At 39.5% G+C, this 27,500-nt stretch overlaps 2 protein-coding genes across 5 annotated transcripts; both read right to left on the reverse strand.

Annotated features, from left to right (window-relative positions):
• Positions 1-51: 51 nt before the first annotated feature.
• map2k4b (mitogen-activated protein kinase kinase 4b) lies at positions 52-14,699 on the reverse strand. Of its 4 annotated transcripts, XM_080049160.1 has the most exons (13): positions 14,530-14,699; positions 12,828-12,863; positions 11,174-11,206; positions 9,604-9,706; positions 8,884-9,058; positions 7,728-7,847; positions 7,181-7,300; positions 7,030-7,081; positions 6,655-6,782; positions 5,993-6,070; positions 5,698-5,846; positions 5,251-5,296; positions 52-3,155 (listed from the first exon to the last, which is right to left on the reverse strand). In XM_080049160.1, the coding sequence occupies exons 1-13, from the start codon at positions 14,639-14,641 to the stop codon at positions 3,042-3,044; spliced, it is 1,266 nt and encodes a 421-aa protein (XP_079905286.1). In that variant the 5' UTR covers positions 14,642-14,699; the 3' UTR covers positions 52-3,041. The 4 variants fall into 4 exon arrangements, with proteins under 4 accessions (XP_079905286.1, XP_079905288.1, XP_079905287.1 ...); XM_080049162.1 differs by lacking the exon at positions 12,828-12,863; XM_080049161.1 differs by lacking the exon at positions 11,174-11,206.
• Positions 14,700-16,845: 2,146 nt separating this feature from the next.
• adprm (ADP-ribose/CDP-alcohol diphosphatase, manganese-dependent) lies at positions 16,846-21,647 on the reverse strand. The gene is made up of 3 exons (XM_080048608.1): positions 20,947-21,647; positions 20,528-20,650; positions 16,846-19,660 (listed from the first exon to the last, which is right to left on the reverse strand). Exons 1-3 carry the CDS (start codon positions 21,566-21,568, stop codon positions 19,320-19,322), a joined length of 1,086 nt encoding a protein of 361 aa, XP_079904734.1. The 5' UTR covers positions 21,569-21,647; the 3' UTR covers positions 16,846-19,319.
• Positions 21,648-27,500: the final 5,853 nt, after the last annotated feature.

Genomic DNA, 27,500 nt, shown 5'->3' on the forward strand with positions numbered 1-27,500 from the left:
ACAAGAACCACAGAATACAGGTTTTTGAACTTTCCCACGTGAACTTTATTTTTTAACCCTTGATAAAGATACAATATAATATTTATACCCCTTGATATTATTTTATAATCTAATATAAACATTCTAGTAAATTGCAATTTATACAACATGTACCCTGGGGATTCATATTCACCAGTGGTAAGTTAACTTCTAGGAAATGTATTTCTTGAGTGAAAAACTGATCAGGAGCCTGCAATGAAACGGCCCATCTGTTGTGAGACTGTGGCCTTGCATAATTTCGCAATTCAGGTAAAATGGAAATAACAGAGGTGACATGATTCTGATATAAGGAACAACCCCAAACTCCACTTCCCAATGACGGTGGCCATTTTCCAACAAGGTGGACATCTGTCAAGGCCAGTGTCATATAATTTTAAATAAATTCATAAAGGGGTATCAGTGAATACTTGCATACTGTATATGTAAATGTACTAGTCATCATGAGTGCTACTCAGCTTCTGGAAAGAGTTGCATAAGTCTTCTGTGGCTCTGGAGGAGCTTTGTCGATTTTGAGAAAATCTGATGTCATCAGTGTCATTATTTTTGGATTTAGAGCTTTTCCCATATAAGGGACTAAAAGTAAGGATATCTCGGCTTTCGCTGCAACAGTTTGGACCATTCTTTTTTGTAACTGTCTTTTGCAAGATTCCTAACATTATTAAAGTTAAACACTTAATAGCATGGAGTGGCCCTTTAAGTACAGCAATTCCTTTAATGCAATGAAACTAAATGTAATAAAGCGTACAGCCAAAAATACAATATACTTGAACTTGAACTGTGGGAATGTCAGTCTGTACTGAAAACAGTCAAATGTGAGCACAAATAGCAGTAATACTCGGGATGTAAAATAACATCCAATTGAACTTGTATCATGTGTATTCCTGGCTTATTATCATGTACACAGTTACATTAGATTACTTTACATTATTAGTATGTGCTGGGTTAAAGGATACGGCTGGCAATATTGAATGTCATTGGTGGGAATTGTTGACAAAAAGATCAAATAAATAATGGCATCCTTTAAATGTATTGATGGCATTACATGACTCTACAGCGTCCCTAGTCTTGAAGGACAAAAGTCCATACAGACAGTTTGGTAAGCGAACGTGAAGTTGGAATGATGTTTGGTTAACTAGCAAACTCCAAATTTGTGTGATGTTTGTCCACCAACTACTGCCTGGTTGACTATGGCTTAATGGGAGGAACTGACAGCGGACGGATCTCAATAGTCTTAAGCTGCAGCCTCCGCTCTGCCTGCCATGTAGTAGTCCATCAGAACTTGGGGAGACAGACAGGTGAGCTAGCTTATTTTTAGACTATTGAGATGCAACCAGAGTGAAATACATGCTTTGGCGTGGGGAAACATTATATCATTGTTGCAAGCCAGAGAGACATGCCAACTAACTATGCAAGGAGTGATCTTCCTCCTCTCCTGGCAGTTGTGTGTTTGGTACATAAGTGGACATTATGTCGTTTAGCAGCATTTAAGGGTGTCATGTTTACCTCGACAGGACTTTTTAATTATTATTTTTTTAAATGTTACCGCTGGTTGCCTTTGTATGGCAGCATTGTGGATCTGTGATCAGTGCGGGTGAGCAGTTGAACAGTGCTTTAACAGGCTGCTGAGGGGCAATAGGGCTCATTCTGACACTGGAACACAGACACATTTTCATTCTGCAGCTAGCACCTATAACTCCTCCTCACTGTTTGATGTGATCATCATAGTTTAACTATGAGCCTTAACTGTCAAGCTGAAACCTGCCAGGAACAGCAGATTAGATCTACTATATACATAAACATTTACATCAGTGGACGTGATGTCCTAAAGTAACTTAACATCAGGCAATATAGTATTGAAGAAGCCCAGGTCTTTGCTTTGTGTGTACTGTCATTACTTTTGATGAAAGGATTACTTTTGATGACCCCTGAAAAACCCAGAAGGTCGTTTAGCAACACTTGCTGCAGTTAAGACATTTCTGGAATATTCAAAACACTCTTCTGTCCACATTGACCAGGATTAAAAAAGAAAAAGCAACTCTAAATTGTGACGTTTTTTCCCCTAGCTCAATTATTACAAACAGAAAATAAAACATTTACAGCAGTGTGTAGAATGTATTGTAATTTTTTTTAGAACAGACTTGGTTGAAATGGAACACCATATTCATAAGTATGTTTTATTGAGTGTATAATTCTTCAAAATTAAAGTTTTATTTTCTTCCCTTAGAATGAGCCTTTAATATCTACAAAGAAGCGGGGCAGGCCGCCATGTTTCCGGCATGTTTCATTATTTCTGAATTTTTCGTGGATTGTTTAAAAATAAATATTGTCAGGTCCAGATGGACAGAAGATGCTTTAAGAGATTCTGCAAACAGCTCAATAGCTAAAAAGTAGTAAAGCCAGGCTACCTCATCCATGAGTTTTCCGGAGAGAAACATTTTTGCATACTCATTCATCTACCTTGAGTGAAGGTGCCAACAACAAACTGTGAAAAGAGTGTCTGAGTGTGTGTCTGTGCATTTCAACAATTCAGGGAGGTGAACACACATATGCATACATACAGTCCACAAAGTACAATCCAATAGGGGGCTATTTTGGTTCATGGGTTACGAGTGTCACTGTTTCAAGATTTTATTTGGTAGATTCTGTATTTGTTTACAACGAGTTCAAGTGTATATACAGTATATACCATATATGTATACTTAATTCTTTCTCCGGACAGAAAAAGATGCATTACATTATTACTAAGACAATGTTATGTCTGGGTGAAAATGGGATGATAATATTTTATAGATTTGACTGACTATTAAATGACGTGATGGGAGATTTTGCTTAACAATATTCATCTCATTGCACCGGGCAATTTTGGACTCGTTTCCTTTTTTTCTTTCTTTGGAACGGGTGAATAAACAGGTGATCCTACGTAACTCTGGGGGGCTTAGATGTCAAGCGTGGCACCCAAAAAGCTTAGTCCCAACCCCCTCTCACTCCCCAGCCTTACTCCATCAGTCCACGTACATAGGAGAGATGGGAGAGGTGGGGAACTGATCCAGGATGCGGCATACGTAGCTGGCCACGTCCACAAAGCGCTCCTCGTATATCAGGATGAAGGGAAGTTTCTGGAGGAGAGATACAGTGAGCATCAGGGGGAGATTGTGTGGGTCCATCAGATTGATGGCAAAATACTTTCAAGCCGTAATAGGTTTTTGTTCCCGAGATTAGCCACCACCCAAAAAAGTAAAAACTGTAATGTAATAAAATAAAAATTGTAATTGAACCCTAAATGTAATAACTGGTCGATAATGTAATAAAATGCTGAGCACAAAACGTACCGTAATTTTCGGACTATAAGCCGCGACTTTTCCCCCATTTTTCGACCCTGTTATTACACAGCTCAGTATATGTTCTGTAGCTACAAGGGATGGGCGTTAGTAATCGAGTACTCCTCGTTTCAAAGGAACTCAATTGGTGGGTGAGGAAAATCGTTTTTTTTTTTTTTTTGTGTGTGTCTGCAGCCCTTAGGCCGGGCGGGCCGCCCCTATTTTAAAATGTTATATATGTGTACAAAACGGCACAAAACGGATAAAATAAAGTTTAACAAAATTAAATATTTTGATGCAAGTGCAATAAACTGAGCATTGTGTCAAACAGCAAATGCAATAACTGCCACCTCCGTGCCACCACAGCGCAGCCTGTGTTCTTCACGGCACCGCGGAGCTGAACACGGTCTCTCCTTCCTCCAGAACATTTTCAGGAATATAACTTTCCAATTATTTCAAAGCAGATGATAAAGTTACGTTTATAAAAAGGGGAGATGACACCTGTTACTCTCAGTTAGTAATGAGTAGACTCCAGGTGAGCATGCAAGGTGCTCTCCGCTTGGAAAGAACAGTAAAGAAGAGGCAAGGCTTACTTCAGACACATTCGCTCTGAGCCAACAACAGTCAAGAAGCCTTCAATCGGGAATATGGGGATAAGATTCAAAAACCGACCGGTGTAACGTTCCGTTAATGAGGAAATAGTCGCGGTAATTATTCACGGACACGGAGTGAGCATTACGCGGTTGGTTATACAACTATCTGCTTCGGTGAGTTATTTATATGTATTTAAATTGTAGGACAATCATTTGATATTATTTGCTGCCCTTCTTATTTTAAATGGTGACTTAGGCTATTTTTTTTTTGTTACAAATACAGCCCATGCTTTTTTTCTCCCCACCGCAAACCTACTCGATCGGTTTAAATTGTGGCCCGTCTATTTAATTACTTTCAGTGAGGAAAATGTGTTTTAAACTTGTGGAAAAAAATCCTTAATATCATATGGCAACTGTGACTGTTTGACAATAAGCATTGAGCGCTTTATTGCGGTGAATCGTTGTTCTGCAGACAGATGCGTTGCGTTCTAAAAATAGAAAAAAGTTTAATGAGGAATCGATTGATCCTCTAGGAATGCAAGCGATCACACGCGTAGCGAAAACACTCGTGCCCATCCCTAGTAGCTACTATTGCACTAAATGGTAACACTTGAATACGTTATGCAAATATGCAACTTGTTTGTTGAAATGTCAATAAATGGGAGCTTCCTCAAGCAGCCATCTCTTTCCTGAACAATCCCCTCTGTGCACAAACTCTTACATATGGTAATTAAACATTATAACACCTGCGGCTTATAGTCCAGTGCGGTTTATAGTGCGGAAAATACGTTAATCCAGCAGCAGACCCGGGTTCGATTCCCGCTTGCGGTCGTTCTCTGCATGTCACTCCCCTCTCTACCCCATTTCACCTCTGTCTCTTCAATAAAGCATGAAAAATGACAAAAAAATATATATAAAAAAAAATGTATGGATTAAAAGGGCTGATTGCTTCAATGTAGAGTGTAGTATCATACACAAACCCTTTTCATTATGGGCAAAAACTTATTATGTTTTGGCTCAGTATTATGTTACATTATCGACAAGCTATTACATTTTGGGTTGTATTACATTTCTGAATACATTTCAGGTTGTTGTTACATTTATACTACTATACTTAATGTTACATTTATACTACTATACTTAATGTATACTTCAGTAAATCATAAAGAGTTAAATTAGTTGGCAGGAGAACATTTTCAAAATGTATTCAAAAAGGAACAATTATTTTTGAGGAAGCAAAGGAAAAGCTTACATTTCCTTTTACCATATGTAGAAACTAAAAGAGCAGTCCAAGAACTTACCAGGAGCTCCCTGTACTTTGGCCTCTTTGTATCATCCTTTGTAAGACTGGACGGAAAGAGAACAAGAACATCAAGTATTTACTGTAACACACTGGAAAACTTAATTCACAGATTATTACATTTTAAATGAAGCTAAATGTTTTCTATTTTCTGTTTTATCTGACCTGTGTTGAAATAGTGAAAAGCAGAATTGTATGCTGAATCCACTAATGGAGACCATGAGGTAGGTAGGTAGGTGTGTGTGTGTGTGTGTGTGTGTGTGTGTGTGTGTGTGTGTGTGTGTGTGTGTGTGTGTGTGTGTGTGTGTGTGTGTGTGTGTGTGTGTGTGTGTGTGTGTGTGTGTGTGTGTGTGTGTGTGTGTGTGTGTGTGTGTGTGTGTGTGTGTGTGTGTGTGTGTGTGTGTGTGTGTGTGTGTGTGTGTGTGTGTGTGTGTGTAGTGGTACTTACCATAGGTTAACAAAGTTGATGAACTTGGGGGAGAACTGTCTGTCCTCTGAGTTGCAGAGCTGGGGAGGCTCTCCTTTCACCACTTGTGTCAGCTGATCAAAGACACTGTTCCACTTGGGGTACGGGAACCGTCCTGTGGCCAGCTCGTACTACAAGCAAACAAGAAGCACCGAATTTGAATGACTTAAAATATTGTATTCTTTCCTTATTGCAACAGCTATGTTGGTTCAAACTCGCCCCGAACATAACAGAAGGTAAGATTTGGTGTCAAAGGTGATGACTTTATATCTCCTACCAGGGTGATTCCCAAGCTCCACACGTCTGAGCGGACATCATAGCCTTGCCTGGAAGCACTGGGGTCTATCCTTTCAGGCTGAGGAGAGAAGCACAAAGGAAAACAGCAATGTCAAAATAAGTGAATATGTTTAACACACAGCTGTTCTGGAGGTGATTTTTATTTTATTTTTTTTGTAAAAAAAGACACAAATGTTCATAGATTTTGAACTTGTGTCATAATAAACCTGTCCAGTAAATGTGTACACATACTGAAGCAGATTCTGAAATGTTGTGTTCAAGTGAACACTGTTCACATCAATGATATTATATAGGTATTCTGTCAGATTCAGTTTCACAAAGTCTGGTTCATGACTGCAACGTCTGGTTTTTGACATGGAAACTTTAATCATTATTTATACTATTTTGTCACAGTAACCGTTAACAAATTAAAACCAATCAATTAAAATACTTTTTTTCCTTTAATTATTCGCTTATCTGTACATCTGTCTGACTGACCTTTTTTCTGGATTTTGTTTTTTACATAGGGAGAGATAAATTAACCATATAATTACCCTAATCTTTATTTTTCCATTTTATTTGAAGAAAACCATTCATTAAGCTTGGGCTAAGTTTGCACAGTTTAAACTGGTGTTATGCGATATCTTGCTTGGGCTTGCTTACCGCCATGTAAGGCCTGCAGCCTGCATCTCTGGTCTTGGCTATGGAGTCCACCAGCTGACCGCTGATGCCAAAGTCACACAGCTTGATGTTTCCCCCTCGGTCCATTAGAATGTTGGAAGGTTTGATGTCTACAATGACAAAAAAAAATAATAATAATTATAGACAGAACTGAACATTGGTATCATCAAAACTGATCCAGAGTTTTGATTTAATTTACATAAATCTGTATCCATAACCAACATTTTGTGAAAACAGTCAAATTGACCATCATTTTATTTTGGTAGAAAGGATTTAAATTTAATACACTGGCTAAATAGAACAGTCATTTTGGATCTGAATTTAAATTGATACAATTTTACAAACATAAAGACTTACCTCTGTGAATTATTTTCAAGTTTTCTTTTAAGTGGTTCAGTGCTTTAACTGTCTGTTGAAAACAAAAAAAGAAACGCATCACTTCAGTGTTGATGATATGCATTAGTTTGAAATTAAAAATGATTTAAGACAAAGAGAATCATCTACTCACCGCTAATGTTATTTTGCCTAATATTTCCTCTGGAATGACGTCATCTAAATTGCAATATACATATTTGTAGAATTTGTCTAATGAGGTAGCCATAAGTTCCATACAAATCCAACAGTCGCCCTGAAACAAAGAGTGAGCGGTTGAATCTCAATTCAAGACGTGTGCAGGTTTATGATCAGTCACTGAATATATATTAAAAGGTGCTACGAGGAACTTTTGAATATTTCTGAAACAGTCAAAGTTTTCATCTGATGATCAGAAATGACACGTAACAGCAAACGAGACCATCAGTGCAAAGAATGCTATGTTTATATAGTTATTATTATTAAAGCCTTTGTCCGGGTACGCTCACCCAGAAACAACAGCTGGCTTCGTTAAAAAAAAACACTCCCGCTTTTGTCCAAGGGGGAGGCTAGAATTTAAACAGAGTAAAAAGTTCCTCGTAGCAACTTTAAATAGTTGATGCTGCTATATGGTAAACCCAGTCCATATTGGAAAGGCAGAGCATGGTGTGGTGCGTTTGAGGTCAGTGGTTTTTGAGTGGCACCTCTCTGAAGAGGGCGCCGTAGAACTGAACGATGTAGGGACAGTCACTACTCCTCATCACCACGTCCAGGTCCATGAGCAGCTGCTTCTGCTCCTTTTCATCCACAGTGGAGCGGATCCTCTGACCGACACACAAGACAACAAGACATTTACAAATCCACTTATTTTGACCTGACTTGCAGCCCAAGTCATTATGACTTTGTACAGTAAAACTATAACACGCTTATTTGTAATAAAGGGCAATGAAAAATTTTTATTTATTTTTTTAAAGTTGGATCAGTTGTAGGGTGTGGCGGTGATACAATAATACCGTATACCAGCGTATTTAAAAATAGCAACAGCATCCCTTTGATTATCGTCATTTAAACATTTCCTGTGTAGTGTGCGCATTTATATAATAAATGTCTAAAGGAGTGTGTGTGTGATCGTTTGTCAGCACTAATCCCTGTGTTGGAAGATGCCATGAATGTGTTTCAGGCTCTGACTCCCTCTGGTGGCCTGGTGAAAAAAATATATAGGTTGACAAAGTTTGGTTGGTATAAGATAAGATACATTGGTGTGCGAGGACAGTTCCGTTCAGTATGCGATGGTGGTGCAGCCCATGCTACAGGTGTTTGTTGTTAGTTGGTGTAAACGTGCCCTCACTTGGTATACCTCTGGTATATACCAGTGCTCTCCCAACTACGGTTTGGGACCAAGAAGCTGACGGATGACAGAACCTCTGCAAGTGATGTACTATTAATTTGTCAAATAAAGAACCTGTCAAAAAAAGGATTCACTATTTAGACCGCTCATACTCGTGCATCACGTGACAGCCTCTTTAGTAGGCATAACTAGAAGACAAAAACAGCAACATTACATTGTAATGTGTTCACGTGCTGTTAGTTAAAATGACTATTTGGTGGGGGTTGTCATCGTGATTAATCCAATGTTATCTCGTAAAATGTAGTATCGGGAGAGAAAATAGAACAAGATGGCTACAGTTGAAGTAGAAGATAGATATCACCCAACGCGGTAATACAGTATACCAGGGTAGAATTTGGGGATGGTTTTAAAAAAGGTATAAAAAATTGGATTCCCGCCCAACCCTAATCAGTTGTTATTGTGGGTCAGATAAACTCAAGGTTAAAAAAAAAGCCTCCGTGTGGGCAGCTGACCTTGACAGCCATGATCTGGCCTGTGGGTTTGTGGACCATGTTGTTGACGGAGCCGTACGCCCCACGGCCGATCTCCCCCAGGTCCCTCAGGTCCTCTGCAGTGAAGTCACAGTGCTGCTCCCCAGAGATCTTCAGCTTCCCCGAGGACTCGATGCTGTGTGTCCGCAGACGCTCTCTGGAGTTGGGGGGGGGGGGGGGGGGGGGTGAGAAAAGGACAGCGTTGAACCATGAGCAGTAACATGATGGATATGATACATATTTAAATCAGTAATCCCCTTTATTCTGAAGGTATTCAATGGAGAAGTCTGCACTTTCTCATGTGATGCTTCTATTTAAGAATGCCCTTTCGAGAAGCCGAGTAACTGAATGGCCCGAATGAACTGCTGTTGGTAATAAAAGTGTATTTTGGCACATCGATAGATTGCAATAAGTATTTAGGGAAGCTACTGTACGGTGGCCTTCAAGGACAAGAAGCTATAGTCACTAAAGATAACATAATCCACCACTGTCTCTTTACAATATCAAGTGATGAGGTGAAGATGTATTTAGTTTTTAATTCTTTCAACAGGTGCATATTCCACTGTGTTGGAGAAAAATATCTTACTCCCAGGACCCGCTAAAATAAAGAACACCAATGCACAGGTGTATCATCTTAAATGAACTAAGAACAACAGACAGAGTTCCAGTGAAATCCCGTCACTAGCCGTCTCTTTAACTCACATGTGAGGGTTCTGGAAAGATGGAGGCGTTGGATGGAGCGGGAGCCTGGAGACTGTTTTCACTGGAGGGTTGGCGAAATTCAGCTTCAGAGCCTTCCGCTTACCTGGCAGGAGAAAGAGAGAAGCACATCGCCATTCCAACAACATGCGCACCACGCCGTGGGCTCAGGCCCGCCTGGTGCAAACAGGTGCTATACACACTGGTCTTACCTCAGCAACTTCTGCCTTGGCTTCACTTGAGATAAGCCTTTAAAAAAGGTGTGCAATATTTCACATGACCCACATAACTGTAACAGTAATCATTGTGCTTTGTACTATTAAAAGGTGGGGTAATTAATTTTCTGAGAAATCACTTTGTCAAAATCAGTGAATATCTCTTAACAAAGCAGGCCCACTTTGGTTTACATTCCCTTTGTTTACATACCAGTTTACAGAGCCTTGGCTGTTTTTCTTAACACTTTTTTTTCCAGAGCACACACAGTACGGATAGGTAGCAGATTGTGAGGAGATATTCACTGATTTTTACAAAAAGGGATTTGTCAATAAACATTCTTCAGAATTGAAGTCTGGCCAATAGGTCAGAGAAAGGTGAGGAGGAAACTGCTGTGGTATTGACATGATTTAAAGATCCAGCCCGCGTTAAGAGCTGCTTTATTCCACACACACTGACCTTTGGGGTTATCTCAAGTGCTTCTCAAGAACAGAGGAAGCACAAAATGCATTTTGAACACAAACACAGTGGCCCAGATGCACAGGGGTTCCCAATACGGTTCCCACCGGTTCTCTCAGCTGTAAAGGATACTTTTTCAGCCAAATCATATATGTTTATTTCAAATGATTGGAATTGTTGTGGCCGTAATCGAGCTTAAAAAAAAGAGAGAGGCTTGCCACAGGATACTGATATTGGGAATCCCTGTCCAAACCATTTCCATTAAGAACTTTTTATTATTATTTAAATGTGCAATTCAAACCTGAAAAGTTCCCTTGAAAAACCAAAGTGACCCAACACTTAAATAGCACTAAATTCCAATTTAAACCGAATGGAGACGGCAGGCCCGTCACCTGTGAGCGTGTATTGGGAAGGATCTCCTGAAAATACCTGCCAATAAGGGCTGCGTCTAGGGAAAATGCTGAGTTCAAGTGTTGAGTCGCCTTTGACATGCCCTGTTCAACCAGCTCTTGAGTGCAAAAAACCATAGACCTTATATAAAAGAGGTGCAAACAGATCCCTTAACCTTTAAGCCCCGGTGCAAATGAATCTCTCTTTGTTGTAACCGGATGTGACAGTGAACAGCAGTGAACAGTGGACAGACTCCCCAAACTACCAGAGCACCACACAGGTTGTTTCGATAGTATACAGTGGCTTCCTTTCCCCTATTACATACAGCAAACTATGAGCACGACAAAGACATCTAAAATGGTGTGCTCAACGACAATGCTGTACGCCGTCAGCCAATGATTGAATAGAAAACATGGTTCAATAAAAGAGGAGAGGAAACCACTTTAGACTATCGAGGTTTACCCACAAAGAGTAGAGGTCGGAGTGCTTTGTGTGCGAGTCTATTGCTTACTTTGGGACACTCCAGACAGGCTTATCTGAAACCCTGAAGTAAAGAAAACACATTTTACTACATTTTCCTGCGGGCTTGTTTAGGTTTGTGTGAGTAGGGACGGGAGGTCATTATTCAAAAGTGCCATCCCAGCAGGGGCCAATACTGAAAGGGGAATAGAGAGCGGGTTACTTTGAATGTGATTTAGTATGTAAAAAAAAAAAAAAAAAAAACGGCACCATATGATGGTGGGTCTGGTTTGGTGCACTGCCATGCAACTGTATGCGTAAGTGGACGTGGTGGTTCTGTTGTATTCCCAGTGGAATAAGGAATAGTTCAATTTCAAAAGGTTTATTCAGCAGTAGCCTAATATGTATTTAAATTTGTGTTTTATTATTTTGGTTCATGTATTCAGTTCTGTTAAAGAGGTTGATGCTTTACCAATCTTACTTAAGTGGTATGGGCGAATACTGAGTTGTATATTGTAACAGTCTATTGTGACAGTATGCTGCTGCTGCGTCTCACAGTCTGACTTGCAGTATGTCAGTCACACCAGCATTTGACAGCTCTTACTTGCTGTTGCCAGTGCTGAGGACTGGTGCTCTGCTGCTGTATGCCACATAATAATAACATGTCACTCATGTTCCACTGGCAGGTGCCACTTGTCACTGGCAGCGTTTTAATGGAAGCTAATACTTCAAGGCAGCTGCCCATCACTGTTGTTATGGATGCTATCCAGGATATACCCAGCCCCTTCCAATACCTTGCATGAATTATTTAACAATTTTCAAGCAAAGACGCACACAATGTGAAACGTCATAACTGTTTTCCACCATCGAGGAATGGGAGGGGGAACTTTGTCTTCGGATAGCGGTATCAAAAAGTATAATAAGTTAGCTTTATCATAAGCTCAGTGATGGGTGATGTGGGAATTGATTTGACGGATAACAAGGTTCTCTTCACAAAGTTTGACCACTAAAGCAAACTGTATGCCAATAGGCATTAAGTCAATTTGTTTGCTGAGTATGAGGCATACTGTAAAATTACCATAGCAATGAAATACACCAAAGGAATCTTCATATGCCAGTGGATAATAGTACATGCCAGTGGAATGCGAGTCCTACCATTTTTCTTATGTCACAATCCAGTCAAATTACAGTTTCATAGTGGCATACCGCATAAGACGGGCATAGGGCATGAAAACACGAGTGGGACACCACCTGTGTGTGCCGGTAGAGAGTTGCACCTATCTGTGGAATTAGCAGTGGCCATACATACACCAGTGAGCATTGGTACATATCAACAGGAAGTTGGAACGTGACTGACATTTTGTATAGCCAGCAGAACAGCAGCAGCAAACCAGAATCTAACAGTGGCATAGAAGAACACTCCCGGGCTGTCTGTTTGGGGTCTGTCTACTGTGTCTACATAGAAATCATTCTGATATGGAATCATGATTAAAACATGCAGGTAATGGAGGAAATGCAGGATTTTTTTTTTTAAGTTGTGGAATTTTGAAACAAACAGGGGGGGGGGGGGAATGATCAATAGAAGAAAGTGGATGGATAGGGAACATTTCAAGGAATTCCAAAGTGTGGCCTATAAACAAACAGTGTAAACAAATGAGCTCCAACAAACCAAAAAACTAAAAACCTAGTAAAGTAAGTGTGAATACCTGTTTCATTTTGACATCTCCAGCAGGTGTTGGTTTCTGTAAGGTTTAGATAAAACATTTGATACTACACATGCTGCCACAGAGGAAGAATAATGCAATTCAGACCGTGCTGACCACTGGATACGGCTTCTTATTATAGTCAGTCAATTAATGGAAGTGCCTTCTGTTATTGAGCAACCGCCATCAACAACATCCATTATCTGACACGGGCCTCACGCGCTCTACGTCCCTTTCCCCATGTTCTGTCCCGACTTGTATCAGCAGACGTTGCTGCAGCTCATAGCAAATCTTATCAAACAGCTATGGCTTGACTGAAAACATTAGCTAAAACAATTCTCAGCTAGCTGTGTAGGATATGGCCGCGAGCAAGCTGGACTTTCCGTCCGATAATGGATTCAGGCTGTGGGCTAAGAGGCAATTTGGTTGCAACGCTAAACATTGTACCTGGCTAAAAACAGAAATATAACATACGACAGACATGTTGCTTCAATACAGTGGTAGAAGCGTTAAAGATGTGTTTTTTCAAATAATTTTGCTTATGCTATCACGTTGTTTAACAGGCTAACACCTCAACAGACCTAAACGGTAAGCACCTCCGCGTCGACTGAGCCAATTAGTCAACAACAATTTAAAAGTGAATGTCGACATGGTGAATTTAATGACTATATCAAACTGTAAAGGTGTTATTTGTAGCCTATTTATGTGTGGCCAGGCTCCCGGGGAGAGTAACCCTTCAGGGTAGGCCTTGGTGGTACTTGTAGCAGCCTGGGCTAACACTATCGGTAAACAGACATTTATTTTTAAACTGTCACACAGTTGAGATTTGGCGTTTTGTTTTTATAATGAGAATAACGTGAGGCTTGAGGAAATTTAAACACTTCACTGTGCCACTACAGCTTGGGTCGGGTCAGCATTTTTATATACGTTGCTACCGAATCACTGCTAACCTGGTAGCCGTGTAGTTTCAGGGAGTTATTTCAAGCTAGCCGAAGACACGTAGAGCTTAAGCGGAAACTGCGTATTACAGCCTTCAAAATAAAGCGCACACTGATGACAGCCACTACACAGATCATCATACTGCGGTAAAATGTTGTTTTAAGTGAATAAACCATCATTAGATATACTAGGCCTATAACGCTAACACAACTATGTGTACGTAGTGCCTGGGTATTAAACAGTGGGCTACTTTTCAGCGTTTGACAAAAAAACACAGCCAGTGAAATATAGAGACTGCAGGACGTTCGAGAGGAGCCGGTAATGTATTTATGTGGGACTGGCAGATAAATAATGGTAAGTCCAGTCTGCCTGCCGTTAATCGTTTTGTCAAGGTCCAGTCACCTGCAACAGTATTAATAATAACTGTATGAAAAAAGCGTTCTTTACGCTTATGTTAAACATTTACATTAGTTTATTTAATTAGGAAGTTTAACAGGCAGTATATTTTAATTGTCAAGATCATTTTACAACACTTGCCAAAACCAGTTAAGCCTATATTTTACATCCAATAATATAACTATTTTTAATGGCAACAACGCGGATTTTAATTTGAAAGTTTTCACCGGAACATTTGGATTTATCTGTCACTCTTGACTATGTTTTTTCTGCTTCTGGGAAGCTACAAGCTACCTTTTCCCACTAACTCCAGTATCATCAGTTGAATTAATAATAATAATCAAATGAAATAGAGGCCACTGTTGCCTACCTTGCATGCTGCTGCTCTGTGTCTGCTGGTGAAAATGGTGCGACGTGGATCCTAAAATGCTGCTGATGTTGCTGGAGCTTTTGGAGTTGCTGTCAGGACTGGGAGTCGCCATTGTTGTGTTGGATTCCCACAGCAGCGCTCGGACTGCAGTGCACCGAGTGCAGTGAAACTTCGCCCTCTCTCTGCCGCGGGACGGGACAGGACACTGCCTGCGTCACTTGAACGCAGCAGCTGCACCACGGCCACGTCTGTGCCGCTGCTGCCTTCATGACCCGTCGGAAATACAGTCATCACGACTTCACAGCGAAATGTTAGATTTATTTCCATCAGTTATGCAAATCTCTCGACATTTACCCAGGGGGCAAAGTGATTTTATGGACATGGAGCGTTGTAAAAGGTTGTTCACCAAAAATGACATCTAGGACCTTCCACGATCACAACCTGGGTGGACCTTGTCAACAAGCTGCTGGAAAGCTGCAGCGGGCCGACATAGCAAATCAGAACCACTGTGAATGGGGATGGGCTAATGGTGAATTTTTGAACTTATATAAATCATTATGAAACTTTGCCAGTTGATTACTGACATTAAAATAAAAACTTTTTGTATTACAGTATTTTCCAAAATGTTTAAATAAATATAAAAAATCATCAATATCTTACTAATGATGCCTACATTTGCATATCTCCAAAGCCCAAAATCTAGATGTCGGAAGAAAACAAAGTAAATTTGTTTTTAAATTTTGAAAACAAAACAAGTGTCCAACTGCCTGACGCCTTTCCTAATCACAGTTCAAATTTGATAAATAACCCATAGAAAATATTTTAACATTAACATTTTTTACACAGTTACATTTCATGTGCCATGGACCAAAAGTGTCCTTTTGGAGTCTCCAGCTGGTATTTTAGGAAACGGCTAGACATTCCCTTGGAAAAAACTGTGTAAAAAAATCATTTTCTATGGGTTATTGATCAAATTTGAACTGTGATTAGGAAAAGCTTCAAGCAGTTGGACATTTGTTTTGTTTTCAAAATTTAAAAACAAATTGACTCTACTTTTGTCCAACATCTAGATTTTGGGGCTAATTGGCAAATTTACACATCATTAGTAAGATATTGATGATTTTTCATATTTATTCAAACGTTTTGGAAAATACTGTAATACAAAAAGTTGTTGTTTTAATGTCAGTAATCAACTTGCAAAGTTTCATAATGATATCTATAAGTTTTAAATCCCTATTAGCCCACCTCCATTCGCTTAAACAGTGGTTCTGATTTGCTCTATCGGCCCGCTGTAGCTTTCCAGCAGCTAGTTGACCAGGTTGTCCACCCAGGTTTGGATCCTGGAAGGTCCTGGATATCATTTCTGGTGAACAACCTTTTACAACACTCCATGTCTGTTTTTAAAAAAAGGGGGTTTTGCCCCCTAGGTAATTGGCAAAATGTAGGCCTCTGCCACTCCACGTCCTTCCCCTACTGTATCGACTCAATTTCCGACTTGTATGCGATTTAACAAAACAATGAACACAAAGGCCTAAAGGGGATGATAGTGCTTGAACTCGTTTGTTTTATCCACACATCATATGTTTGTTTGATGTTACATAGCATCATATGAAAGCTAATAAAGTTTAGCTTCAGATAATATAATTCTTGATATTTGCATTAGTAGCCTAATATATGACAACATAACCTTAACTCAAGGTCGTCTTACTAAAGCACATCTTTCAGCCACTGTTCGTGTTTTTTTGGCTGTGGAGTTGCTCAGTGGTTGTGTAGATAAATATATCATGTCCAAACTTGGGTAACTCCATCTGCTGCTGATGATTATGGGATGCAATTGAAAGCTCTAGAAAAAGCTTATGTCAAGGTTATGTTTTTGTCCATAGCATACCATCTCGTTCTACTGTTTAACATACTCGTTGTTACACCTGACCTGACAGTATAATTTTCTGATACTTTTAGTAAATTGTAGTTTTTTACATTAATCTTAGAGTTTTTAAAATCTCTACCTACCATACGTGTTCACTCATTTCACACACAAACTAAACTATTAACAATTAGGGACACATTTATCACAGCATTGTCATTAAGTAAAAAGTGTATGCACTACCACCGTGTCATGGGTGGGATTCCTAATCCAGCCTCAAGCAATATTTCTCTCTGGAAACACAAGTGAACTTTTCTTTCATTTATATTTAATAGAAATCTTGTATCTACCACTTTTCTAAATGCAGCATAATATGCCAGTTATGTGGATCGGACATTATCTGAGCAAAGAAGTGAAACGACTGCTGGTATGAATTTTATTTTTATTTTTTTAATTGGCTGTTTAACATTCTTAAATCAAACAGTTTCGCACTTATCTTCTGCTGATCCACTCACCTGAAAACTGGCAAATATAACTATAGCTTATAGCTCCAGATACACTGCACTGATCTCTCCATATTGCACAAACCTTGCTCAGCAAACAGTATAAGAAAACCAATAATGTGCAATGCAAAAAGGCAGCAATAGACAATCCCAACCTTCTCAAAATTAGGCGCATATAAATAAGCAAATTATTTTAGTGTGTGACATATTTGATACTTTGTCAGGATTTAAGAAAAATGTAAAACTCATAAGTGCACTTCATCATTTGAGGTACCACTTTTGCTCTGCTGAGGTAAATGGACATGTAAGTATGGTCTGTGTGTAAGGAATAGGGTTGCAAAATTCCGGGAATTTTCAAAGTTGGAAACTTTCCATGGGAATTAACGGGAATTTATGGGAATTTTGGGAATTAACGGGAATAAACGGGAATTTACCAAATTTAAAGCCACCCAAATGCAATAAATTCTCCTAACTATGTTATTTCAGTCCAGGCAAACGTTCTAGACTGTAAAAAGCTGTTTTTTCAACTAAGTTTTAATACATTTATGAACATTTAATTTCAAATCAGATTTTTTTTAAAGTTTATTGAGACACCCAACTTGATATCATATATTGATTTGACTATACCAGGTTTACAGAGGCTTAAACTGTGATTTTACATATAGTTGGGGACAATATATTTTAGCATAATCTTGACTAAAACAACCAGATTTTATGCAAGTACACTTGGCAAATTGCACTTAGCACACATCCTACTGCAGGGGTAGGGGAGAACGGGGTAATATGTCACACGGGTTGGTTTTCACAATCGTTATATCTTGGAACCAGAAGGCGCTGTCTGTGAAATTTTGGTATGTAAATATCCAGAATTGGGATCATAATCTTCCTTGGAGTTAGACTGCTGAATTTGAGGTGAGAGGACTGTTTGTGTCAAATTGAAAATATTTAGCTCCTCAGTATTTTTCTTCTAGGCTTTTACACAATGGGTTTATAACAAAACACTTGTTACCCATACAAAGTGTGAAGGGTAAACTATAGTTTAGATTGTGGTTAGCAAGCTAATTGGTTGTCAGATGGTTGTTGGCCTTGATGCTAGCAAGAAATTCAAGTTGGGGTTGGTCGTCACATTTTTGGGGGGTTGGTTGTCACATGTTATCCAAAGGCTGCAGCCAGAAAAGGAACCCAATAACGAAAGAAGTTGTCAACCTGTATCCTCACTGGCACCCCAGAGAAGGAAAGAATAGAGCAGGAAAAGGCAGCTAGCATGCAAAAGAAAAAAGGGCAACAAAAAAAAACAGTGCATCCCAAACTAGACCAGCTGCCAAGGCTACAGTAAGTTATGTAGGCCTATTTGTCAACTTGACAATGCAATTAAACTTTCAAATTTAGTTCTACTTTCCTTCTTTTTAAGATTATTCCCATTAAGATAACATTATGAAAAACAACCCCATAGTGTGTGACAACTGACTCCTTGATGGGGTTGGTTGTCACAATGTGTAAGGGTGTCTTTGATGATTAATTTCTTCTTTATTACAATAAGATAGAAAAAGTTAGGGGTACACATTTCAAGCCAACACCTTAAGCTTCAATTTAATGTAGGAATGACTATTGAAAGATCTTTTACGTGATGAGCAATTCTCACTAGAGTAAAAAGTGTGCCTACTTACCCCGTTCTCCCCTACTGAGGCCATGCCCCCTACATGCTCTGTGCATTCCTCCATCACATGGGGGGCATTTGACTTTATTTATTGAATGGTTGGGTTCAGACAGATGAGTAATATTTAACTCAACATTCATCTTTTTGTTGTTCAGTGAAATTATTGATTGTTCATAAAATAATCAAAACTTGATCAGTTCTTCTTACAAATAAATCTGTTCAAATGTAATGTTTTTTTAATTGTATTATTTTGCATGTCTGTCTGCCTATGACCAAACATAGTGTTTAAATGTTTAGATTTATGTTTGGATGTGAAAAAAAAAATTAAATTACCGACATTTAGTTAATTCCTATAATTTCCAATTTTGAATATTCCCAAAATTCCCGAGCGAAAGTTCCCGTGGAAAGTTTCCGGAAACTTTCCGGTAATTTACCGGAAACTTTCCACCCCTTTGCAACCCTAGTAAGGAATAATAAATCTTTCAAATCAGGAATATATCTATAGAAGAAAAATACTCAAATATTCCAAAAATGTAGCCTTTAGATCTTAAAGGAATAGAACAACATTTTCTATTTTAAGCCACAAGCACACAGGAGCATTAAGGGATGTTGTAAAGTTTATATTAGCAATGAGCAACCTTTGCCCATGTCTCCTTCAAAAAATGCACGCACAGTTAAAAGGAATGGTTTCTGTCACCTTGCCTTGGACCTGAGAGTGACTCAACAAACTAAAAATTAAGTTTGTTGAACTATTCCTTTAAATAATCTATGAATCTGTATGAGAGCTTGTATTAGAACTTGTGTGACTTTGGCCTGGTGGAAACAGAAGCACTCGGTCTGCGATCCTCCCGCTCCCTTTCAGCTCCATCCTGTCCTGGTACACTGAGACCGTGGCGAAGGCGTTACTGTCTGGTGGAGTCTCTATCACTCCCTCTAACGTCAGGTGGTGCACCCCCGTGTCTTTGTCACAGTGGTATCCTCCATCGTGGTCGTGTCCAGCCATCAAACACACCACGCTGCTATGGGACCTGATGGTGGCCAGCAGCTCATTGAAGTTCCAGGAGAGGCAGATGTGTTCTGTGGAGCTGGGGTGTACGGGGAGGTGACCTGCATGGGCGAGGGGTAAAATACATCAACACATAAGAATACTGGTATCTGGTGTAGCACAGTGTTTCTCAACTGGTCCAGAGCTAAGAAGACACAATCTAATGTGTTGTTCTTTTTGTGACCAACGTTTTGGAAAAAAATTAAACATCCAATTTAATTGAGGTAAAAAAAATGCTTTTGTTAAGCAGGTAATGCTCAAATACAACAATCTAAATGTAATATGTAGTATGGAATTAAAGTATGGAATATTAAATTCCATACTATATGATGTAGTTTAAAGGCACACATGCTTTTTAAACAAATAAACTGATAATGCTCATCAAGAATATTAAAATGTGTAACACCAGATCTTTTTCAGTGCACACACAGTACAGACGGGTAACGGATCATGTGGAGATATTCACTGATTTTGACAACAAGTTTGCTACAGAATCGCTGACCCCACCTTCAATGTGAGATGTGAGTGTCAATTAATCATATCATATTATGAAATTTTCATAAATGGATTTCTGCTGGTCAGAATTGCTGTACAATTTCTTTTTTGGAATTGGCAATAAAACATTTGTAGAATTAAAAGAAAATATTCAGTTACATTATCACAACATAAACAAAACGGTTGTTTCTATAGGACAGAAGAGGTGATGGTTGTTGCTGTTGGATGGAGCTGTTGATGCTCCAGAGGTAAGTGTACTCAAAGCCTGCTGCTGTAAAGGCACTTCTGATTATGCTGCACTATACAATGGGCAAAAGCTAAAAATAAAAGTCTGTATGCAGTCCTGATGGGGGCAACCGGATAACAAAACATTTGGATAATGCTGTCAAACATGGAGAGCAGCATGCTTTGTAAAAGCGACAGGTTCTACTTACTGACAATCGTGACTCTTTCCTGTTTCTCATCAGCCATGGACAGGACAGAATCCAGCCAGTCCAGCTGGAGCTTACTGAACCCACCGTTGAACATTGTGAACCTCTGCAGCAGGCCCTCAAACACTGAAGCAAAAACACTCAATATGAAAATCATTATCTAGTGGCTCGTTGTTAGATAGCCTGGTGTCTGCAATGTCCAAGGCAAAATAATGATTTGGAAGAAGAAAAAATAAACTTTAAAATGCTCCAGCAGAGCTGTTCAGGGACTGACAGTGAAAACACTTATATTACTTTACAACTTTAAAATGTGTATAAATGACACACCATGATAGTAAACACATTTATAATATAAAACGTAAAGTATGATTTAAATAGGCCTAGTATGCTTTCATGCATTATAGCTATATTAACCAGCATACCTGAGGGACAGTTGAGATCCTCGTTGTTGTTGTACTGTCTTATCCAGCTCATAGCCTCGCTGTATTGTTCACTGGACTCCTCTCTGCCCAGCAGGCTCACGTCATAGGCGTCCAGTACAACGAAGGTGAAGCCGGGGAACGGGCTGAACTTGTAGGCGTAGATATCACCGCCCGCCTGGGCTCCGCTCCGGCCCCGCTCAGTGTGCACTGTGCTGTTGAGCTTTGAACGCAGCAGCGCGCTCCTGCTGAAGTTATAGAACTCGTGGTTTCCCCACACATGGTGGACCTCCACCGGGCTGGAGCTCAACTCTCTCAGCACGGTGTCCAGCGCTCGCTCCGAGGCGTCGTGGCGCTTGTTGAAGCCGTCAACAATGTCTCCCAGCTGGAGGATGAACTCCGGTTTGACCGCCGACTCTGACCAATTTTCCTGGGCATTTCTGAGCAGCTGGAGACTGCTCCGGTAGTACCGTTTCCTAGTCCGGAGGTAGTTGTTGCCATCGTCGAGGTCCGCGTACTGAATGTCAGCTATCACGCCGAATGTAAACAACGGCGTTTGTAGAGGACAGTCAACCATTTTTGACCTTGTCTTCGGAATAACGTGTCTTCTCAGTAGACTGTACATGAAACACTAACCGGGTAGCGGGTTTCTCTCAGCACCCTCACATAACGAGTGTCAGTCAGGCTGTTGTAATGAGTCCATGGTTTACTGTACACTTTCCTCTGTCGTCCTACACGATGATGACAGCACAGTTCGACCGACGCAGGTCACGCTAAGCAATTACTTCCGGTTGTACCCTTCAAAGTAATGCTGTCAGAAAACCTTTTTCTTTCCAAACTTTATTTGCAATTTAGTTTTGAAAAACTTAAACCAGGAATAATATTTTGCATTAATTTTAAACACAAACAATATAAATAAAACAGCAAAGCCACATTTACCATAGTCTGGCTTGACCACTTCCGCCAGCGTCTATTAAGCGCTGGCGTCGGCAAACAACGCTACGCCTCCATTGGCTGCTTCCCGGGGTTAGCCCCGCCGTAGATGATTGTGATTGGTTTAAAGAAATAAAAACAGGCCTGCCCAGTTTCCCCCCCGAATAGACGGCTCTAAACGGAGTGCTTCCAGACCATACTACTTGCTGTAGTTTGGTCTGGCTTTGCGAGACTACATTTACCATAAAACAAAGTATTCAAATAAAAAATATCTTAAAATAAAATAAGAAAATAAATAGAAACAGAATAGAATAGAAATAAAATTACAAGAGATTTTATATAATTAAAATGTTTTACATTCTCAGCAGTCTGTTGAATTTTGTTTTGCACTGCTGATTTGTGTGCCAACACAAATAGGCATTGTAATACAGGGCCGAAATACTCTTGAAAAAATTGACGACTAATCTAAACTCCTTAAGGTGCGAACACACTGCACACCGCCGCGCGGCGAGTTTACATAGAAAGTCAATGTATTTCGCGCCGCGCCGCCCGGGTCGCGCAGATGGATGAAAACATAATAGTCACAGTTTGCTCCCATAAGTTAGGCTATGAGCAAATGAGCCAATATGATCACGCGGCGCGGAACCTGCGATTCGCGCCGCCAACCGCCGCACCGCGGAGTGCAGTGTGTTCGTACCGTTAAAATGACCGTGCCGATCCCCATCTCCATAAGGTAACAGACTAACTGTGCATAAGTACCTCATTCAACCCCACTTCAAAAATACTGAACTATCCCTTTAACCCCTCTCCAGTTGGTAAATGTTTTTAGCTGGAAAGAATGACAGTTCATTCTGGAGATTCAAGATAGTTTATTTGTCATATGCATAACAATAGGAGCAGTAGTCATTGACAATTAATTATTGAGTCCCAGGCTCCCTTTCAACAATCCAACATAAAAGAATAAATACAAAAGTAATGCAGAGACATAGTGCAGACAAAAACAAAAGTGTAGCGATAAGGTTCACCATATTTTCATTTCATTTCATTTTCCTTTATTTAACCTCGAAAGATCAATTGAGGGGTGACCCTCTTTTACAATGACGTCGAGTTTGTACATATACACAATATACAATGAGAATACATAACAAGTTTACACACACACACACACACACACAGACAACAACAATTTAAAACATTCAGATCAATTGAATGAGAGACATAATAGCCTAATTAAAACAGTTACAAGTGTAGAGGGGCTGATTCAAAATAATAATTTTAAATTGGTTAACAGTTATGAGTGTATTTATTTTAATTGTATGTTGTAGGCTGTTCCAGGAGTCAGGGGCACTATGGCTAAAAGCGGTTTTACCAAGCTCAGACCGGGCATAGGGGACATATAACATGAGCATGTCAGTTGAGCGGGTTTGATAAAGCCCATCTGAAATAAGCAGCATTTCTGTCAAATATAGTGGTAGCTTTCCAGTCAGAGCTTTATATATAAAAATATGCCAATGTGCATCACGTCTCTCCTTAAGGGAGGACCACCCAACCTTTTCATATAAAACACAATGGTGTGTATCATAAGCATCTCCTGTAATGAATCTCAAAGCAGAGTGAAATACAGAGTCTAGGAGTTTAAGGCATGAACGAGATGCATGCCGATAAACCACATCACCGTAATCAAGGACAGACATAAAAACTGCCTCAATAATCCTTTTCCTACTGAACAACGGGAAGGTGGCTTTATTCCTATAAAAATAGCCAATCTTTTGTCGGAGACGACAGACAAGATTTTTTATGTGAAATGTAAAAGAGAGTTTTTCATCTATCCAGATGCCAAGATATTTATATTCAGTGACTCTTTCAATATGAGATCCATTATTTGTGTGAATAATAAGATCATTAAAATGTGTAATTCTTGCTCTGGAAAAGCACATATATTTTGTTTTTTCTATATTAAGGACAAGCCTGAGATCCACTAGACAGTTCTGCAGGGTGTTAAAAGAGCTCTGTAGGTTCTGAACAGATTGTTGCACTGAATCAGAAATGCAATACAGTACAGTGTCGTCAGCATACAAATGGGCATGGCAGTTTTGTAGTGATGAAACAATGTTATTGATGTAAATTGTGAATAGGACTGGACCTAAAATTGAGCCCTGCGGAACACCATTTGTAACTGTTAAAAACTCAGTTTGGTAGCTTCCCAGCTTAACTGACTGCTGTCTATCAGAGAGATAGTCCCTAAACCAGCTACATGTAGAATAATCAAAACCAATTTCATGCAGCCTCTCTAAAAGCAAATGGTGATCTAAAGTATCAAAAGCTTTTGACAGATCAACAAAAAGTGCTGCACAGTGCATTTTTTTATCGATAGCTGTAACAATGTTGTCTAAGACCAAAGTGACAGCAGATATAGTACTGTGGCCTGCCCTAAAACCAGATTGAAATGGACTCAAAATGGAAGCACTGGATAAAAAGGATTTCAACTGAGTATTAATGACTGATTCTAGAATTTTTGCCAGGCATGGGAGTTTGGAAATTGGCCTGTAATTGTTAAGATCACTTTTGTCACCCCCTTTATGTAATGGAATGACGTGAGCTTTTTTCCAGACTTTAGGAACAATACCAGAAGAGATGGAAAGATTAATAATATGGGTTATTTGTTTTGATATGATAAGTGCAGAGAGATTTATTGAAAATGGGTCCAAATTGTCCTCTCCCATGTACTTCCTGGGGTTGATGGCAAGAAGCGCATCTACAACAATACTTGTTGGGACTTGAACAAGGCTGAAAAGAGGAGTTTTAGAGACAGGTGGTATGCTATTTTTATTTCTCGTGGTGGTAGGCGTAGAAGGCGTAGATACTCCATTGTGAAAGAGTTTACCAGCAGCTATAAAGTGTTTATTGAAAGCTAAACCAATTTCTTTCTGATCATTTAAAATATGATCATTTATTTTTAACTGACTGGGAACAGTGCTAGAATTGTTTTTGTTATAATTCACAGCCTTCCAAAATAGTGCAGGGTTGGAGTAGCAGTTTGAAATTAGTTCGAGGTAGTAGTCTGATTTAGCTTTCCTAACCATGGATATGCACCTATTTCTGATTTGTCTGAAAGCAGTCCACTTGGAGTTTTCACCAGAGCGTCTAGCTAGGGACCATGCTTTATTTCTCTCTGCAAATATATCGGACAATTCATTTGTGAACCAGGGGTTTGATCTATTTTTTACTCTGTGCTTTTTAAGGGGTGCATGCTTGTTCAAAATGGAGGAGAAAGTATTGGTGAAAAATTCTAAGGCCAATTCCACATCAGATATTTCACTTGTGAGATGAATGTCACTTTGATAGAGTTCATTTAAAAATGCTTGCTCGTTAAAACCTTTAAAATTACGCTTAATGATGATTTTGGGTTGAGATTTTTTAAGATGAATACTTCTGATACAGGCCACCGGGCAGTGATCACTGATTCCAAGCTCAAAGACACCAGCAGAAACTATTTTATTGCTTTGATTTGATAATATTAAATCGATCAAAGTTGATTTTGCTGGGTTTTTTAGATTTGGTCTTGTGGGCTCAGTTATTATTTGTGTAAGATTTAGGTTGCTACATATTTCTTTAAAAGGTTCAGAGGCACCAGAAAGCCAGTCAATGTTAAAATCACCCATCATAATGACCTCTCTATTTACATATGGAGAGATTAAATGTGCTAGCTCACTCAAGGAGCTATTTACTGCTGAAGGGGGCCTGTACACACCAATTACAACAAAACAATCATTGGATGATAAAGACAATTCCAAAGCAATAAATTCAAAGCAGCTTCGAACAGAGACAGCATGTAGTAATGATACAGAATAATGTGATTTAACATAGACAGCCACTCCCCCACCCCGTGTGGTCCTGTCTATTCTGAATAAACTATAATCATTTATTGCCACCATAGAGTCATGTGTACTGCTCTTCAACCATGATTCAGTCAGAACCAAGACATCTGGGTCAGCCTGAGACACTAAGATCTTAACATGGTCTAGTTTATTGTGCTGAAGCAAACTTCTTATGTTTAAGTGAAGAAAACCCAAACCCTTTCTTGTTTTGAGGATGTTTGGTGAGTTTAGCTTTGATATGCTCATGTCCAGGTTATCAACAGCGGGGTGGTCCAACACAATTGACCTATTACACATAATAGGTACATTTTTCAAGTTACTTGTAATCCCAAGTGGTCTGTGGCGTGACCTGTAAAATCTATGAGGAGGGATTAATGATGATCTGACAGACTGACATACAGGGATTGGGTGAGTTTTTATAGTAATGGATGTTCCAGGCCTGGAGGGGGCGCTAGATGCATGGGGACTAGTGGTCATGGAGGCTGTGTCACGTGAGCTAACTACCTCTTGACTGACCAGGTGTGGAGATAGTCAATCATGCTGGACAGAGTTTGCAAGAGGAGTGACGCTAGGAACCGATTTTATTGTTAAGAGCATATTGCTGGCCAGAAGATGTTTATATATATAAAGATAAAGTAGAATACAAAAAAAAATTAGTAGTGGTAGAAGAGTTATGACATGCACGTTCTTTTTAGACAATAATTCCCATACCTCCAAGGAAAATGAACTCTCTTGATGTTATTATTGTTGTCTTGCCTTGTTTTGTCAGCCAGAAATGACACCGTTTTTAAGGAGGTTTACACCATGGATTACATGCCCTAGTTTAACAGCCGTAAACTAGGACGTGTCCACAGCAAATGCCAAAAAATGCAGCAAAAAAAACAATAACGGATTATCTGCTGATACCCTGACCTTGCACAACTGTTTTCGCAAGCTGTGTGCAGCAGTCATTATTACAGACCTTTCTTGTTCATTAAAATGTTCTGAACTCCAAAGACTAAATGTATGAACTTTTTTAACCCTCCTGTTATGTTCCGGGTCAAATTGACCCGTTTCAAAGTTTGAAGATCTAGGAAAAATAGTTAAAAGTATTTTTTCAGTATGAAACTTCTTCTGCTTGCCTTAATTAGGGTAATCAACATATAATATGAAAATATTTCATCTCACACATTTGCAACCACCCCCTGCATGTTTATATCACATAGATACTGTTCGGGTCAATTTGACCCGGCAGTAAAACTGGAGGTAAAAGGGTGTCAGACATGTAAGACTATTTCTTTCTTTACAACTGTGAGACATATTTCACCCAAATCTCACACACGCACACACATACACACGCCCACGCATGCACACACACACACACCCACACACACACACACAAACACACACACACAGTTGCAAGTGTTATGACTTTTGACGGGAACCATTTATGTTCCCTTGGGAAAACTCCAGCCACATTCAGTGGACACTCAACAGGGGAGGGGCAAAACATATAAAATCTTCTCTGCATGGGAGTCCTACCAACATTCCACTCTGTCAGGCAGACCTTTACAAAATGAGAAGCAGAAGCAAAAGGATGACAGGATGTGTCTCAAGACGAAGACGATCTTGAGCTAAATTCTGATTCTAATGATTCTGAATTTGAACCAGATGAGGGAATTGCTATTCCTATTCCTCCAAGCAAGACATTCATGTAAAAAAATTGTGAAATTCATCCCCAAATATGCGTCAGGCAAACCTGTCTGC

The sequence above is a fragment of the Ammodytes marinus genome, assembly GCF_949987685.1.
Source record: "Ammodytes marinus genome assembly, chromosome: 20".
Lineage (NCBI taxonomy): Eukaryota > Metazoa > Chordata > Actinopteri > Uranoscopiformes > Ammodytidae > Ammodytes > Ammodytes marinus.